This window comes from Epinephelus lanceolatus, chromosome 24 (assembly GCF_041903045.1).
Source record: "Epinephelus lanceolatus isolate andai-2023 chromosome 24, ASM4190304v1, whole genome shotgun sequence".
NCBI lineage: Eukaryota > Metazoa > Chordata > Actinopteri > Perciformes > Serranidae > Epinephelus > Epinephelus lanceolatus.
The window spans coordinates 5,745,519-5,762,629 of NC_135757.1; the positions used below are offsets into that span (position 1 = coordinate 5,745,519).

The window sequence follows — 17,111 nt, forward strand, 5'->3', positions numbered from 1 at the left end:
GCTTTTGAGCCCCCAAACGTAGATGTATTTTAGCAACCCGTCACTGTGTTTCCTGTGGCCTTTTAGCCCCCAAACATTGGTGTTCTTTAGGGACCTGTGATTCTTTTCCAGCAGCTTCTCAGCCTTGAAACATCGATGTCATTTGGTAGCCTGTCGCTGTGTTTCCTGTGGCCCTTTAGCCCCCAAATGCTGGTGTATTTTAGGGAAGGGCAGCTCTTTTCCAGAAGCTTTTCAGCCCCCAATCGCAGATGTTTTTTAGCAGCCTGTCACTGTGTTTCCTGTGGCCCTTTGGCCCCAAAACACTGGTGTTTTTTAGGGGAAGGGCAGCTATTTTCCAGAAGGTTTCAGCCCCCAAACATTGATGTTTTTTTAGCAACCTGTCGCTGTGTTTCCTGTGGCTCTTCGTGTGTCTTTTTTAGCGACCTGTGACTGTGTTTCCTGTGGCCCTTTAGCCCCAAAACACTAGTGTTATTTTAGGGAAGGGCAGCTCTTTTCCAGAAGCTTTTGAGCCCCCAAACGTAGATGTTTTTTTAGCAACCTGTCACTGTGTTTCCTGTGACCCTTTAGCCCCCAAATGCTGGTGTTTTTAGGGAAGGGCAGCTCCTTTCCAGAAGCTTTTCAGCCCCCAAATGTTGATGATTTTGGTCACCTGTCACTGTGTTGCTCTTCTGCCCCCAAACGTGTGTCTCTTTTAGCGACCTGTCACTATGTTTCCTGTGGCCCTTTGGCCCCAAAACACAAGTGTTATTTTGGGGAAGGGCAGCTCTTTTCCAGAAGCTTTTCAGCCCCCAATCGCAGATGTTTTTTTAGCAACCTGTCACTGTGTTTCCTGTGGCCTTTTAGCCCCCAAATGCTGCTGCTTTTCAGGGAAGGGCAGCTCTTTTCCAGAGGGTTTCAGCCCCCAAACGTAGATGATTTTTGGTAACCTGTCGCTGTGTTTCCTGTGGCCCTTTGGCCCCAAAACACTGGTGTTTTTTAGGGAAGGGCAGCTCTTTTCCAGAAGCTTTTCAGCCCCCAAACGTAGATGTTTTTTTAGCAACCTGTCGTTGTGTTTCCTGTGGTCTCAGCTCTTTTCCAGAAGCTTTTCAGCCCCCAAATGTTGATGTTTTTTGGCGACCTGTCGTTGTGTTGCCTGTGGTCCTTTAGCCCCCAAACCATAGATTTTTTTTCGCAACCTGTGACTGTGTTTCCTGTGGCCCTTTAGCTACCAAACACTGGTGTTTCTTAGGGGAAAGGCAGCTCTTTTCCAGAAGCTTTTCAGCCCCCAAACGCAGATTTTTTTTAGCAACCTGTTGCTGTGTTTCCTGTGGCCCTTTAGCTCCCAAACGTGGGTGTTCTTTAGGGATGCATCTCCTTTCCATCAGCTTTTCTGTCGCCAAACACAGATGTTTTCTAGTAACCTGTTGCTGTGTTTCCTGTGCCCCTTTACCCCCAAAATATTGGTGTTTTTAAAGCAACCTGTGGGTCTTTTGGCAATAGCATCGTTTTCAGGTGTTTGCCACATCAAACCTTGCATTCTTTTTACCCAAAATACCGTGGTGACAGGCCCACTGGCTCAAATGTATTTACTCTGGGGAGAATGGTATCTGTGACTGCTGCAGGTTAAGCACAAGGCAATTTACAGAGGACTGTTTCAGTAACTCAATGGACCATACAATGGGCCAACCTGACTATTCCATCACAAATCTAACCCTTTTCCAAAAAGTGCTTCACATTTACAAAAAAAAAAGATGATGAAAATCATTTGAACCAACAACAACGTTTTAAACAAGAGTTTATCGGTAAATAATAAAACAATCTGTTTATTCTGTGTTTATTGTCACAGCGGCAGTGCTCTAGGCGGCCAGGCGGTGACAGAGGAGTTCAGGCTGGACTGGGACTCAGTGCTGGTGGAGTCAGAGCAGGTCATTGTAGCTCGACTCGACGGCAGAGGATCCAGGTTCAGAGGGCAAAGGTGCTGAACATTCACATGTATATGTTTCAATGTGTTAAGTACTTTTAGAAGTCTTTCTTTTGTCTGACTTTCATCCTTTTTACTTGTCACCTCACAGGGTTTTACAACAGGTCCATCACAGGCTCGGCACGGTGGACGCAGAGGACCAGTTAGCGGCTCTGGAGTATGTGACACATTTTGTCCAGTCTGAGTGCATTATTTTAAGCTCACTGGGAGTTACTTTGTGTCTGGTTTGCAGTAAAAATGTTATTTTTAAAGCTGATTTTTGGCTCAGCTGCGAAGTCGGCAGGTGGCCGCTTGCTCTGCTGCCATTCAGCGGCTAACGAGCGGAGCTACATGCAAACAGCCACCGCTGCAACTAACAACTTACACAGATCCATTCAACAGCTCCACCATGTACAGTCAGACTCACACGGCTGATTATAATATGTACAGCTGAATTATAGCTCACAACTCGTACCAACGGCTACCGCTGCGCCGGTGTGTCACGTCTCGTCTCATCCAACAAAAACAAAACACAGATTTCGTCTTTATTCTACTTTCGTTTTTATTATTAAGACCTATCCTTAGCTCGTCATCGTCTCGTTTTCGTCAAATTTCCGTCATAGTTTTAGTGAATGAACTGCAGAAGATACTTTAGAGTGAAGATGAGCTTTATTTGTGTTTAGAATAAGGAATATGTTCTGTGCCTAGACAGAAAAGTCTGCCGGTTTCAGGTTGTTAAAAAGTTTGAAAATTGCTCAACAGAACTACTTTGAAGAGCAAAACAAGTTGTGTTATTGCACCGCTTTTTATCTTATTTTTTTCTTGTAGAATTATTGTCACACATTTGGATTGTTATAGACAACAGAAAGTCTTTTGAAAGAGAAACCCTGGATTCAGTCTGGCAAGTTGCAGTGGGTATTGAAAATGAATTTAGTCTGCAGAATGAAAAAGTAAACGTGTGTGTGTGTGTGTGGAGATGGGAGGCCTCCTGATTGTCAAGACGAGGAAAATAGATTCTGTCTGAGAAGTACGATTCTTCTCGCTGTCACGGTAAACATTAAAGATCAAGATCAGATTCAAGAATAAAGTTGCAAAACACACAAGTGCAAAATGCTGTTTTTTAGGTAACATAGTAGTTGGTGCTTTTTCCCAGCAGTTATTGTCAGTAATTCCTTGTGTCTGTGACCTTTGGCTTCCTCACACTGACCACTCAACTCATGTTATGTGTGTTAAAATGAATTCTCTGTGTGCCTCAGGTACCTGGCGAAGCTGCCGTTCATCGATCGCACTCGTGTGGGAGTCTTTGGAGAGGTTGGTCTGTTACACTGTGATTTGATCACATCATTAATCATCATCATCAGTCATTAATGTACACGGGATAATTTGTAAAGACCATAGAAAAGTCTTTAAAATAAACCTAACTGTGTGCAGTAGGAATATGTGTTTCTGCTGTCCTCTAACTCAGAGCATATTTTTATATATTCAGTCATCAAAACAGTTTTCCGTTCCTCCAACAGGACTACGGCGGCTTCCTCACACTGACGATGCTCAAGTCGACTGAGAAGCTGATCAGATGTGCCGCGGCTCAGGCTCCTGTCACTGACTGGTCCATGTACGGTGAGCGAAGAGTCGAATTAAAATCACATATCTCCTCTTCTTTAATTCACACAGCAGGAACATGGAAATATTTATTACTTCTGCCGCTGCGATGTCTTCATCCTACATGCTGTATTGTCTGGGTAATGTGACTTTAATTATCCTATGGTTCCACTTTCGGGAATTCAGGCTTATTGAATTTTTAGAATGAAAAGCTTTCTTCATTTCTGGGAGCTTCGGCCGAGTATCGCTGCTCAGCGGCTGTCTGTGATTATAGTTTAATAGACTAAAGTGTGTCTGTGAATCTTCTGCTTCCTGTGTTTCTAACAGAGCAGGAAAATGATTTAACTCAGTGTTTGGATGCTCGAGGCACACATTTGGAACAGTTTCTCTCATGCTACATGTAAAAATCTCTTTAAAGGCAGACTGAACATAAAGAATAATCTGTATTTAAGTTTCTAAAGTGTCAGCTTTTGTTTTTCTTCCATAAATCTACACATCGTATCCTCTTCTCTCTTCCAGCTTCTGCGTTTTCGGAGAGATACCTCGGCTCACCTTCGACTGAGGAGAACAGATACCAAGTGAGCTGCTTTTACTCATCATCCATCTGCTGCTGGGCTTTGTTTTATTTGTCCCAGATCATATCAGCAGCCAGGTGCATACAATTTGGTGTAGATTCAAGACACAACTCTAAATCAACTTAAAAGAATATAGTTTATGAGAAAATGACAAATCTTTTCTGTTTGCTCTGGTGCCCTGGTCTCGCCCCACTTCTTGTCCCCTTTTGCACTGTCTGACATAAAGCGCATCACTTCCGGTGCACCTGCACGGTAAAGTCGCCACAGACACCAGAACTCCCGTTTACAGAGGAATACAGAGAGCTTTCCCTGGTGGCATAGACTTAGGACCCGTCCCAATACCCCCCTTAGCCCTACCCCTAGATTTGTGCGTTCCCGCGAGGGGTAGTGGTGTCCCAATTTCTTTTTGCGTGTAGGGGTAGGGGGCATAACGAGGGGTAGTGGGTATGAAACTAGCCCTTTGGAGCGAGGGATTTCAGATGCTGACTTGCCAGAGAGGGGTAGATGTCGCCATGGCTACCACCGAGCAAGCGACGGGGGAAAAAAGTTTTTATTGCTATTCACGATGTCTAGATTGGAGTTGACAGAAAGCTAGCCAGCTAGCTAACATTACCGTCATCAGGGGGAACTGCCCATTGGTCCGACATCCCATTGTTCCAACCATATTAAACCCATTGTTCCGAAGTCCCGTTGTTTTCCGAGATCATCATGATGCCCTGTGGTTAAGGTCTGGTTAGGTTTAGGCACAAAAACCACTTGGTTAGGGTCAGGAAAAGATCATGGTGTGGGTTAAAATGAAAAAGAAAGTGGCTAACACATAAGCCGTGAGCCTGCTCCGCCTCAAGCCTTTCCCAGCTGACCCACAGCCGGTCGCGGCACATCATCAAGGTAGAAATACGCCCGCCGGGACTGTCGGACTAATGGGATGTCGGACCAATGACATGGACCCGTCGTCAGGTTGCTTGTTTGCTAGCTAGCTAGCTAGCTAGCACTATCCGGCGTCTGTCATCTGTCATGTTCTGCAAAATTGTCGGATTTTTCACATTACGATAAAACGCCAACTAGGTAGCTAGCAGAAGTCCCCTGTCGTACATATCATTTTGTCGTCTGTCATTCATCAAACAAAGCGTGATGAATACAGCAAACGCGATCGGTAGGATGAACTCAGCTGGAGACTCCATTGTAGATGCCGGTTGGATATGTAGCTACCCTCTACCCCTCGTTGCTTCATTTCGAGGGCCAAGGGCTAAGGGGTAGTGGACAACGGGGGGTATTGGGATTGGGCCTTAATCAGCAAAGCGTGAACTCGTTTGGCAAAGGCTTAAATGTACACTACACTGCTCTCCAGCTTTAATCTAATCAGTTTATCTGACAAAGTGTAATGGCTGAGCGAGTTATAATACCTGAATTACGTCAGTTAATTTAGCATTTTGACAGAGAAGTTCGTTCTTGCATTGCCACCACCACACAGTGTAAAAATATTCAAGTTGTTTTTTTAAGAAACAAGCAAAGAATCATGATTTTTATGTAGCAGAGGTTTTCGTTTGGCTTCTTTTCCATCCTGAAAATCATCTGAGACCCCTCAGGTTTATCTCATGACCTTTTGGAGAGGACCTGACCCACAGTTTGTAAATCATTGCCTTGGAGAAATAAATCAGAGTGCACGGGAAACCATGTTGGGTCATATACTTGAATGGAGCCATGACAAAAAGACCACTGGTGTGCAGTTTAAAAATTAAAAACTCCAAATATTAGTTTAAATTCCTTAAAAAATTACTTTTCCTCCTACAAAATCTCTCTTCCTTTATGGCGAAGAGGTCACACAGCCTTCTAAATCTCACTCTGCTTTGGTTCACTTCACAAATAAAAAGGAAAATGTTGCCACCAGCAGTTCAGGCAGTGCTCCAAATCCTGTCCTTTGCAGCAACAAGGAAAAACACACAAAAATGAAAAATAGAAAATTGCCAGAGGTGGAGGCTAAAAGAAATCACACAATTGTCCTCTACGTGAAGGTTGCAGTCAGAGTGTATTTTTCTAAGTGGGTTGCCTATAACTGGGCCGGCTATTTTTGTGACTCTCACAGCAGGAGGGGAGGTGGGGGTCTGCTTTTAAATGACATCTCGAGAAGAAGGAGAAATGTGGCACAATCTGATCAGACAATAATCAGCAGGCCCATTGTCACTTGTCCCCTGAGACTAACGGAGCAGCAGACTGGTTATAAAATGTCCAGTTGTTGATGTGTGCTGGCTGACAAACTGGAAAAATCTTCCTGGTTTGAATCCCAGCGGGGGAGAAACAGTGAATGACGAGATAAAGAGGTTGAGATATTCTCTAATATAACAGCTAGCATCCACACTCCCCTGAGCAATACATCTAAATTCAATCTGGCTGCTTGTTGCAGAGAATAAAATACAAGATACTCACCAGCTTCTCTGCAAATGTGAGCGTGAAGTACACATTTTTATTTCTAGTCAGGCTGCTTCACACTGGAAAGGCTGAGTTGCTCTCGAATCATCCGTCCATGACCTCTCCAGGACCTATTTTCTGTCCTTAGAGTTTCACAATCACATGAGGAAGTACTATGTTTGTGTACTTGAGTATTTCCATTTCGTGCTACATTATACTCCTGCTGTGCTACATTTGACAGCTGTAGTTATTTTTCACATTTAAAGAGTACTTTGACATTTAAGGAAACTTAGCTTAGCTTAGCATGAAGACTGGAAGTCTTTACGTGTGTGTGTCCAAGGCTGTTCATTTAGTCTAAATTACATTTTCAGAGTAACTTGCCCAACACTGTTAACAGCAGGGCAAACATTTGTAAGCAACAATTTTGCATTTTATGGAAGGTTATGGATGGGACTATATCCTGGCTTGGACCATTCACATTCAGCCTGTTCTCATTCCCAACTCGCCAAACAGCGCCACACATTTCCTGGAGGTATGATACGCTGCCAGCCAGGCAACGCTGGGTTGTAACACCGCTAATGTAAAGAGCTGGAAAGTCCCTATGGTGTTGGATCTATGACTATGTTTCCATCTTGTTCTCATGAGCGCAATACCTCAAGAACACCTTGGGGAATTTCTTCAAATTTGGCACAAACGCTCACCTGGACTCAAGAATGAACTGATTAGAATCTGATGGTCAAAGGTCACTGTGACTATGTGTCCATCTTCTTCTCATGAGTGCGATACCTCAAGAACACCTTGGGGAATTTCTTCAAATTTGGCACAAACGCTCACCTGGACTCAAGAATGAACTGATTAGAATTTGATGGTCAAAAGTCACTGTGACTATGTGTCCATCTTGTTCTCATGAGTGCGATACCTCAAGAACACCTTGGGGAATTTCTTCAAATTTGGCACAAACGTCCACTTGGACTCAAGATTGGTTGAAGGTCAAAGTTCACCATGACCTCACAAAACATGTTTTTGGCCACAACTCAAGAATTAATTTGCTGATTGTGACAGAAAATGTCCATTTTACATACAAAATATGATGAGGTTATTAAATATAATGCATTGATAGAGAATTTATCTTCCAGGCATCCAAAGTCCTGACCAACATGAAAGGTCTGCAGGGAGGAACTCTGTTTCTGGCTCACGGCACTGCTGACGGTACACACACCTCCCTCTGTTCCCCTCATGTGACAGTTTTCATTGTAAGAGACAGGTTGTAATTTTCACAGTAACTTGTGATGTGTGTTATTAAAGGTAGGCTGGTGGTTGAGTCCTTTTTTAAATGAGCCACTTCATGATGCAGAGCATGAAAACCTGACCCTGATGAGAGCCATAGCTTTTATATCCAGCAGTGTGAATTAACCCTGTCGACACTTATTAGCATGTCTTGTTTTACTCCACAGCCAACGTTCACTTCCAGCACTCGGCAGAGCTCATTAAACACTTGATAAAGATCGGAGCCAACTATACTATGCAGGTAAATAAAAAAACAACTTCAGTCTGTAACACTGTTTCAGTACACTGGCATATATGTGGCGGTAGTAGTATGTTGCAGAAGATACTTTGCAGTCTTGAATCATGAAGAATATCCTGTTCCAAACTGCATTGGGAAAACTGTATTTTTAAGAAAATCACCTCGTAAAAAGCACTGTTTTATATCGCCTGTTTTTGTTTCTTTTGTTGTTTTCGGAACAGATCTACCCAGACGAGGGACACTTTCTGTCAAGACGCAGCCGGATTCAGCTGACTCACTCCCTAATTGCCTATTTCCGAGGATGTCTGCTTGACGCATCATCATTACTCGACCAACAACAGCGGGATGACGAGTGAGAGGCAGCGTGGTTGTTATAACTGGACCGTGTGTGTTTAAGAGTGTATGTGCCCCTGGTAGACTGAGCGTGTGTGTGTGTGTGTGTGTGTGTGTGTTTTATACCTGTAGCACAACATTTGATGGACAAAACAAGCTTCTTCTCAACATATCAGTTATAGTTTCTATCACTCATCAGCTCAGTAGAATAAAGCTCCTATAATTGGCTCTGCTGTCAGGTGTCATGATGACAATAGAGGTTTATCAGAGAGATGTTGAGTATGTGAAATGTTGCCTCTGTCTCGCTGACAGAACATTGAAAGTGTTAAGGTTTTTGGTTTGATGGCGAGATTTTAAAATTCTGCAGAATGTGGGGGAGGTTTGGAAGAGGAGGTCATAAAATCTGAAAAGTGATTAACTTGCACAGGAAAGTACATCTGTGAAATACAGCAGCTTGGTCAGAAGCCCTACGCTTCAAACTGTGACACCCTAGGTACCCCTCTAGCATTAGTTTTGGATCCACAGGGACAGCGGGTCAGTTTCTGCTCATTAGGCCCAGTTCAAACCAAAGATTTTAGAACATTGCAGAGAAAAGTTGAAGCAGTGTGAGCGGTCTCAAGCCGGCTGATGGTGTCATCTGCAACTCAGCTGGTCAAACACGCCGACAGCTGCACGTCACCTGTTTCGACAGCCAATAAGCCTGTAATGGAGATGCTCGTTTTGTTTGACGTTTCATCACTTCTACAAATGCAGCTGTAGCCAGTATCTCACTATCGCTATCCTCATTCATATTTTAAGAAGCTACAAATTATATTCAGCCACAAAATAAACAAATCAGAACAGAAGTACAGAGAGTTGTTGCATAGCGATGATACACCATCTTATCTAGTTGCATTGGTGTGAACCGGCAGGTTTTTATAACGTTGCAGAACGGCGCATTGCAAGTAGTTGCCTGTTTCAACTTATCCTGTTGCAAATGTTTGTTCTGAACTGGGCATTACATGCATAGTGTCTTTTCAAAATAAAAGTCCATGGTCACAGGTAAAGTAGGTTCCATCACCAAAACTACTTCAGGTTTAGGCAACAAAACTACTTGGTTAGGAAAACAATAAAAAAGCGGTGGGTACCTTATTAAAAAATCCATTCTCAAGTAAAAATGCAGTTACTCTCTTAACCCTTTGAAACCGGAGAAAATTGTCTTGATTTATTTTAAAAACATGGGAAGAAAGCAGCAAGCAATAAAGGACGAAATGACTCCCAAAAAATTTGCAAGAAATTAGTGAAAAGAGAAAATCAAAAACAAGAAAATCTGAAAAAAAACAAGAAAATTAGTAGAAAAAAAAGTTAAAAATTAACAAACAAGAAAATGTAAAATAAAATAATTATCTAACATCAATTAAAATGTAATAATAATTATAATATAGTTTCCCCCCAATGTTTATATAATTTTCTTTTTTTGTGATCAAATTTTTTCTTTATTCAAGAAATCTTTATACAAAAAGGAGAAAAGAAAATGAGAACAAACATGTCATAAAATTAAAAGCAGATACACTGGAATGTAGCACATAAAATAATTAGCAAGATCAAATAAACAGAAAATAATAATGAAATCCTTGAAAATAATCAACAACTTAAACTAAATCTGAAATCATATAAATAAACCCTCCCACCCACCCCCTACCTCAGGGACCTGGACATTTATATAATTTTCTAAATCAATTTTAATTTAATTTAATTTAATTTAATTTAATTTTAAAAAATGGGTGAGAGCCTGTCAGCAAATATTTTGTAGGGCACGGGGAAACAGAGATCTGTGTGGGTACATGAGACCCGAAAAACAAGCGTGGGTCATGGGGAGTACCACCAGTTGGTCCAGGAGCTTCTCCTCCATGATGGTCGTTTCTAGGCATATTTTAGGATGACTTGGGGGCAGTTTGACAACCTGCTGTCTATCTTCAAGCCTAGCATAACAAAAATTAATATTAACTACGGGAATTCCGTAACAAAATTATTTGCTTATTCTATATAAACTATAAAAACTGGCAAGAGAGAAAAACAAACAGGGGTTATACACGAATTACTGGCATATAATTACATGAGATAGATACAAATTTTGGTGTTACTTTTCATCGATATATGTACCAGCAGTGCATGAGAACATACAGATGCTAAAGGGTGCCTTGTGCGTCGACTGCTACTGACCAAGCTACTGTATTTGTTGCCATGAGAACAAGAACAGGCTGACAAAAAAAAAAAAAAACAGTCCTGGTTCACTCAAAATAAGAAAACCAGTGTGTCACGTTAAGTCTTGTATATTAACGCGGGGCAGCTTACCTGTTTTACAGATATGGTGACAGATGTGTGAAGTCATTAAACCTTTAATTAGGCAGCAATAGAGTTAAACACGTGCAGTATTTATTACACTGTCTCCTTGTCAGTATTAGCTGAGATTTATTTATTCTTTTATTTTTTTAACATTTCACACCAACTTTTTTTCTCAAGGTTAAGCTTAAAGGGGCAATTGATTTTTGTTGTCCCATAGCGCAAAATGGTCACTATCGATCTGCAGTAGCTTAATGACATTGTTGATGAATATGTTTGTACCTTATTCGTAAAACAAATCTGCAGCCGATTATTTTTCTTTTTTTTTTTAAATGACGATTTATTGTACAGCTTTGACACCTGGAGTTCGCATTCTGCTGTAATGTACTCATATCTCGTGCAAATGCCATTTCATGTTATAATAGTTGCCTGGTATTATTCACAGTTTAATTTTCTATGGTTTTATATTTTCTACTGGACGCCAAAATGTTTCTGTCCTTCGCTGGAAAAAAAAAAAAAGTATTAATATTATTTTGGTTTTGTAGACTTGATTTGAAACTCATGTCCTAATTTATGAATAAAAAATGTGTCTTGATGAATTAGTGCCATTGCTCCTCACTTGTGCATTTCCACCAGGGATGTCAGTCTCAGTTATTTTTGCTTTTGAAAGGCCATTAACCAATTACTAACCGGTTAATTTTCAAGAAAAAAAAAAAAAAGACGTGAAATACGAGAGGTTTTTTCTTTTAGTCTAGAGCTCCTCTGGTCTTTTGGCTGTTCTGCACTGACCACGACCGTGGTCGGGAGGTAGCTATGGCTGAATGAGCGTCGCTGCAAGCTAGCTACCTCCAACCATTCCACTGTTTGGCCACTCTGACAATTGGCTGCAAAACTCGGCGTGCTTCCAGACCTGGTCACACTCCGAAGTCATCGAAATACAGCGCTTGGGCAGTGACTTGCAGCATCCCCTATGTCGGGGAAACACTGCAGGACATGAATGCAAGTAAAGGCAACAAAAGTCCGAGTAGGGCTGGTGGATGGGTCCAACAAACCCTAACTTTCACCCAGGAGAGCGCTGTTCGTGTCCTATAAGATTATAAAGCCAAACCCTGTTCTTTTTTCCCAAACCTAACCACTTGCTTTTGTTGCCTAAACCCAACCACATGCGTTAGTTATTGAAGGCAAAAAATATTCCATTCTCAGTGTTGTACCGACGCTTTTATTTTGAAAGAGACTGAATGCAAACTGTACATCACCTGTGAAAACAGAGGTGTATTTTGAAAGAAGACAATGCATGTAACGGGCTGAAGTTGACACGGCGTCCCAGGAAGACAACATTCAACACACCCACGGTACGTTTTACGTCATATCTGAAACTGGAAAATCCATGACTGAACGTCAATATGTGACGAGGTCGGAGCGAGAATGTGTGAAGCTAAATTAACCTATAGACCGACATGAGCAACCAGTCAGAAATATTCTCAGTTTTTTAATAGTTCCTAATTTCCACCAACTCAGAGTTTTGTTTGGAAACACTCCCAGGTTATCGTGTTACCCAGGAAGCAGTGCAAAAACAGGCATCATAAAAAATGTCCCTCATATTTGCAGACAATTAACTATCGGCCATTAATCTCAGCGATAAGAGGCCTGATGCTTTCAGAGGAGCTCACACGTGCTCAGTGTCTCGACTTTAATTTTTAAACCATAAATAACACATGAAAAGAAAAACTGTCCATCTCAGATTATGATAATCCCCGAACGCACAGCTATCGGTTGCCATGCCAACGTGTTGGGTAGCCTCGGATACTCTCGGGCTGCTGATGCAGCGTCTTCAAAGGCGTGTGTCTGCTGAGCCGCAAAGAAACCCACCCGCTGAAGCGTCCCACTGCCTGTGCTCTGTAACATGTGACGCCACCATTGAGGCCAATTTATAGAAGCAGTCTGTGAAGTTATGGTTATTGTTTCTTTTGGGGTTTGTTCTGTGAGTTTGACTAGATTTTTTTTTGTTTTTCTGGGGGGAAACCTTGTGGGTGAGGGGGGATTAAAGAAAAGCTTTCTGTATTTATTGGCTGTTTTGATATTAAAGAACAGTGAATGAGCCACGAAGCCTTTTATGAGTCTTATTTTGGACGTTTTTAGGAACAGAATCCTGGATTGTTATGGACATTTATGTGATTAGATACTTATATCCTTTACTTAAGTTTCCCACTTCCTAGTGCTGAGAGTTGCTCCTTGTGATGAAAAAAAATCTTATATATCTTACTCTAAATTCTTATACAAACCTTTATTTAATCACTGAGATGGAGATCTATTTTCAGGAAACCGCAGTGTATAAATCAGTGATCAACAAATCTTAAAAATAGCCTTATAAAAGTAATTTAATACAATAATAAGGCAGTTTAAACAAGCTGAAAAACAATCTTGATTGGAACCACAGTATCACACAGTTAAATTTCTTCCAAATACACTATAGACACATATATGACTTAATTTAGTGTTCACATTATCAGTTTGCCCCTCCCCTCCTGTCCTGCAGGTGTTTCCCATCTCCCGTCATCACCTGACTCCCTCACCTGCTCCCAATCCGCTCGTTAGTGTCCCAACCACCGTGCATGCTCACCACCCTCCTTCAGTTCTCCACCAGATATGAAACCTCTCTTTTTCCTGAGTGGCCCTTTTCTCACCAGTTTAGACTCATTAAGCATTCATTGTGTCCTTATGCTGAAAAGTGACAATGGCATATCCTGCTGTGTTTGTTGCAATCCAAGCAGGTATTTTTTTAACAAGAAGCCAGGACATTTCCAGCCGTGTTAGTGGCGATAAACGCATAAATTTTAATGAGTATTTGGGACATTTTCAGGTGTTTCTTGTGACCAAACTGGGCATTTTCTAAGGACAATTTCCAGCCATGTTTATAATGGCAAAAGTGTATATTTCTTTTAATGCAAGGGACATAAAGCAGATATCTTAACAAGAGTTTAGCAGGCTTCTGGCAATGTTTGTAGCAACAGAAGTGAGTATTTTTTAACAAGAGTTCAGAACATGTCCAGCCGTATTTGTGCCGAAAAAAGTGAATCGTTTTTAATCAGAGTTTGGGACATTTACAGCTGTGTTTGGAGCAACGAGCGTTTATTTTTTTTTAATAGGGTTCGGGACATTTTCTATCATGTTTGTAGTGACCAAACTGGGCATTTTTAACAAGAGTTCGGGACATTTCTGGTCATATTTGTAGCAACAAAAGCAGGGATTTTTTATGACAGTTTGGGACATTTCCAGTCGTGTTTATGGCACCAAATGCGGGTATTTTTAACAACACATCAGTGCATTTCCAGCTGTGTTTGTAGTGACCAAACTGGGCATTTTTTATCAAGAGTTTGGGACATTTCTGGTCGTATTTGTAGCAACAAAAGCAGCGATTTTTTTACGACAGTTTGGGACATTTCCAGTCGTGTTTATGGCACCACATGCGGGTATTTTTAACAACACATCAGTGCATTTCCAGCTGTGTTTGTAGTGACCAAACTGGGCATTTTTTAACCAGAGTTTGGGACATTTCTGGTCGTAGTTGTAGCAACAAAAGCAGGGATTTTTACCAACACGTCAGTGCATTTCCAGCTGTATTTATGGCAACCAAACCTGGATTTTTAAGCCAAAACCTTATGTTTTCCTAACACCAAGTGGTGTCTGTGCCGTAACCTAACCACAAGTTAACCACGGCATTGTCCTTGTTAGCAGAAAGGCCAACATTTATTCTGGTGATGGGTTTGCAACTGTTTCTTGTACACCAACTCCAAAAATACAGTATACTACGGGCCTAGATGTAGTAATGGGGTAGGGACACTGTGCTGATGCAGATGTGCACGGCAGCTTTTGTAACCTACAAGTTCTGACTACAAGTGCTAATATCATCATGCAAAGGCTGTTTGTTGCACCCAAAGCTCCACCTTATGCATTAAATTTTTGGTATTGTCAAAGGGTTTTTTTCATCCAGCACAATCCACTCAAATAATAGAGCCTTTTCTGCCAGATCTACCTGTAAAAACCACCTGTTGTGACCCTGCTAACGCTATTCATTGATAGCCTTTATTCTCCCTTTGTCGTACTGAGTAGCTGCTGTTTTTGCCTCGCAGCATGTCATCCTGTGAGCAGTGTGAAACCGCCTCACCATCATGTTCTTTTTCAACCCAATCTGAGCAGAAAACGTCATGAAATAGCCGACAAGAAACATTTATCTTTCTCTCTGTCCTTCGTGACCTTTATAAATCCCCTGTCCATGCCGCCTAGACTGTGCTCAAATTGAGCCTTAATTACATCAAAGCAATTACAGAGCCAATATGAAGGCCGCATCCGCTGAGGAAGGGGAGGAAAAAGTCCAGCGGTAAACTTTAGAAACTATGAGTTAAGACCTGAAGCGGGAAATAAGTCTGTCTCTGGTGGTTCTGCACAGAAAATCGTTATAGGATGTTTTTGTACATTTTGTACTGGAGCAATATTTTGTACTGCAGCAAGAGAAATCTGCATTAGTTTCAAACCAGCTTTGCCTCAGAGCATCCACAGCAATTAGTCAGTGCAAAACACAGGTTTTAGCTGCACATTGAACTGGAGCTTTGCAGAAAGACAGTCAAAAACATGCATATTTTATCATTTATTTGGTCAGAGTTGTTCACATGTTTTTGGCCAGATAGTGCATGTATGTGAGTGTGTCTGTGTCTGTGTGTGTGTGTGTTTCTAACACTTGAGGATGTCATCTACCTCAGGGCCAAGCTGGTGGCCTCGAGATTTCTCCATTCATGTCTTCTTTTCTGTTATCGTCCCTTCAGTGTGGATGTAATGAGCTCTCTCTCACAGTAACACCACACTGCCATCTAGTGGTGGAACACCCACATCTCACCCAAATGTAACAGCATGTTAGCTAGAGGGTTAACCCTTTGAAAGCTGGAGCGACATCACTTTTTCTGTGTTGCTTTCAGGCGCCTTTCGCAAGAATTTTAACCTTTGAACCCTGAGCATGGAGAAAAAGGCAATGAGCAACTTGGTAAAAAAATAAAATAAAAAAAAAAAAAAGTCCCAAAAATTGCAAAAAAAAAAAGAAAGAAAAGAAATTGATTTAGAAAATTCTGAAGAAAAAAAAAACGTGGAAAAAAGGCAATGAGCCCACAAATAAAATTAAAAAAATTTTTAATTAAATTAAATTAAATCAAATTAAATTAAAAAAGATAAACATTGGTGAAAAACTATATTATTATTATTACATTTTAAAATGATGTTGCATAATTATTAGAATTTTTAAGGCCATTTTCTTGTTTGTTAGTTTTTAACTTTTTTTTTCTACTAATTTTCTTTTTTTTCAGATTTTCTTGCTTTTAATTTTCTCTTTTCACTAATTTCTTGCAAATTTTTTGGAGGGGTCATTTCATCTTTTATTGCACGCTGTTTTCTTCCCATGTTTTTAAAACAAATCAAGACAATTTTCAAGCGGTTAAACACAATGTCGAAGAGCAAAGTGAACCTGGACACACATGGAAACAATTAACCTTTTCTGGAGCTGGCGCCACATCCCTGGTACCGTGTTTCCACTGATTTATTTTATGTTCTTCACCATTTCTAACATTCAAATGAGTTTTATGTGCTGTAGCAAAGCCAGGAAGTTGTTTTAGTAGCAGCCTGGGGGCATTAAAGTAGAAACAATAGACAAAAGCTCAGGCTGGTGATAGATTTTGGAGGGAAAGTATGCAGATGCAACAGGCACACTGTGATTCTCAAAGGAGGAGCACTTCAGATAGCACTCATAGTTCTTATGTAAAATACTGCTTGTCTTTTTCTATAGAATACACTAGTAATAATAGTAATTATGCCTTCATACTCACCATTGTGCTGCTCTGTAATGAGTCCTTCTAAAACGGTAATGCAGCTTATAGCCACTAGATGGAGCCCTTAACATGTTGATTTTGTGTGCAGGTTACCTGTAGCTCTACACTACTGTATACAGTCTGCACTATGATGAAGAGGAACTATCCTCAGCCTCTTCCCAATGCAGATTACTCTGTACCCAAAGAGTGTACTTCATTCTAAATGAACAGGTGACAGTTTTTGTTTCACTCTTTCAAGAATCCCAGAAATTTGTGGTCCATTAATGCTTCATACTCAAAGAAACTTGTGCATGTTTTGTTTGTTTTTCTGACACTTACAAATGTGTGGTCACACCTGTTAAGTTGTTTTATGTGTTAATTTGAGAAAGAGGCCACGTGAACATGTTTTACAGTGGTTTTGAAGTGGCTTTTTGAAGGTGCAGTTGCTCACTTCCGACACCAGGGGGTGTATCCACCCAGATAAGTTGTAGTTAGGCTTCAGGAGGCCTCTGGACATACACACCACACCTGTTATGGGCAACACAAGACACGAGGCAGTATGT

General features: G+C 41.1%; 1 protein-coding gene across 2 annotated transcripts in view; it reads left to right on the top strand.

The window, feature by feature from the left end:
- LOC117250242 (inactive dipeptidyl peptidase 10-like) overlaps nucleotides 1-9,705 on the top strand; it is a 91,288-nt gene extending 81,583 nt beyond the window's left edge. For both annotated transcript variants that reach the window (XM_078165934.1, XM_078165935.1), the window contains exons 20-27: nucleotides 1,826-1,954; nucleotides 2,052-2,117; nucleotides 3,196-3,250; nucleotides 3,457-3,556; nucleotides 4,058-4,116; nucleotides 7,656-7,728; nucleotides 7,974-8,047; nucleotides 8,266-9,705. In XM_078165934.1, coding sequence (XP_078022060.1) covers nucleotides 1,826-1,954; nucleotides 2,052-2,117; nucleotides 3,196-3,250; nucleotides 3,457-3,556; nucleotides 4,058-4,116; nucleotides 7,656-7,728; nucleotides 7,974-8,047; nucleotides 8,266-8,400 — 691 coding nt within the window. In that variant the 3' untranslated portion in view covers nucleotides 8,401-9,705. The remainder of the gene's footprint in view (nucleotides 1-1,825; nucleotides 1,955-2,051; nucleotides 2,118-3,195; nucleotides 3,251-3,456; nucleotides 3,557-4,057; nucleotides 4,117-7,655; nucleotides 7,729-7,973; nucleotides 8,048-8,265) is intronic.
- Nucleotides 9,706-17,111: the final 7,406 nt, after the last annotated feature.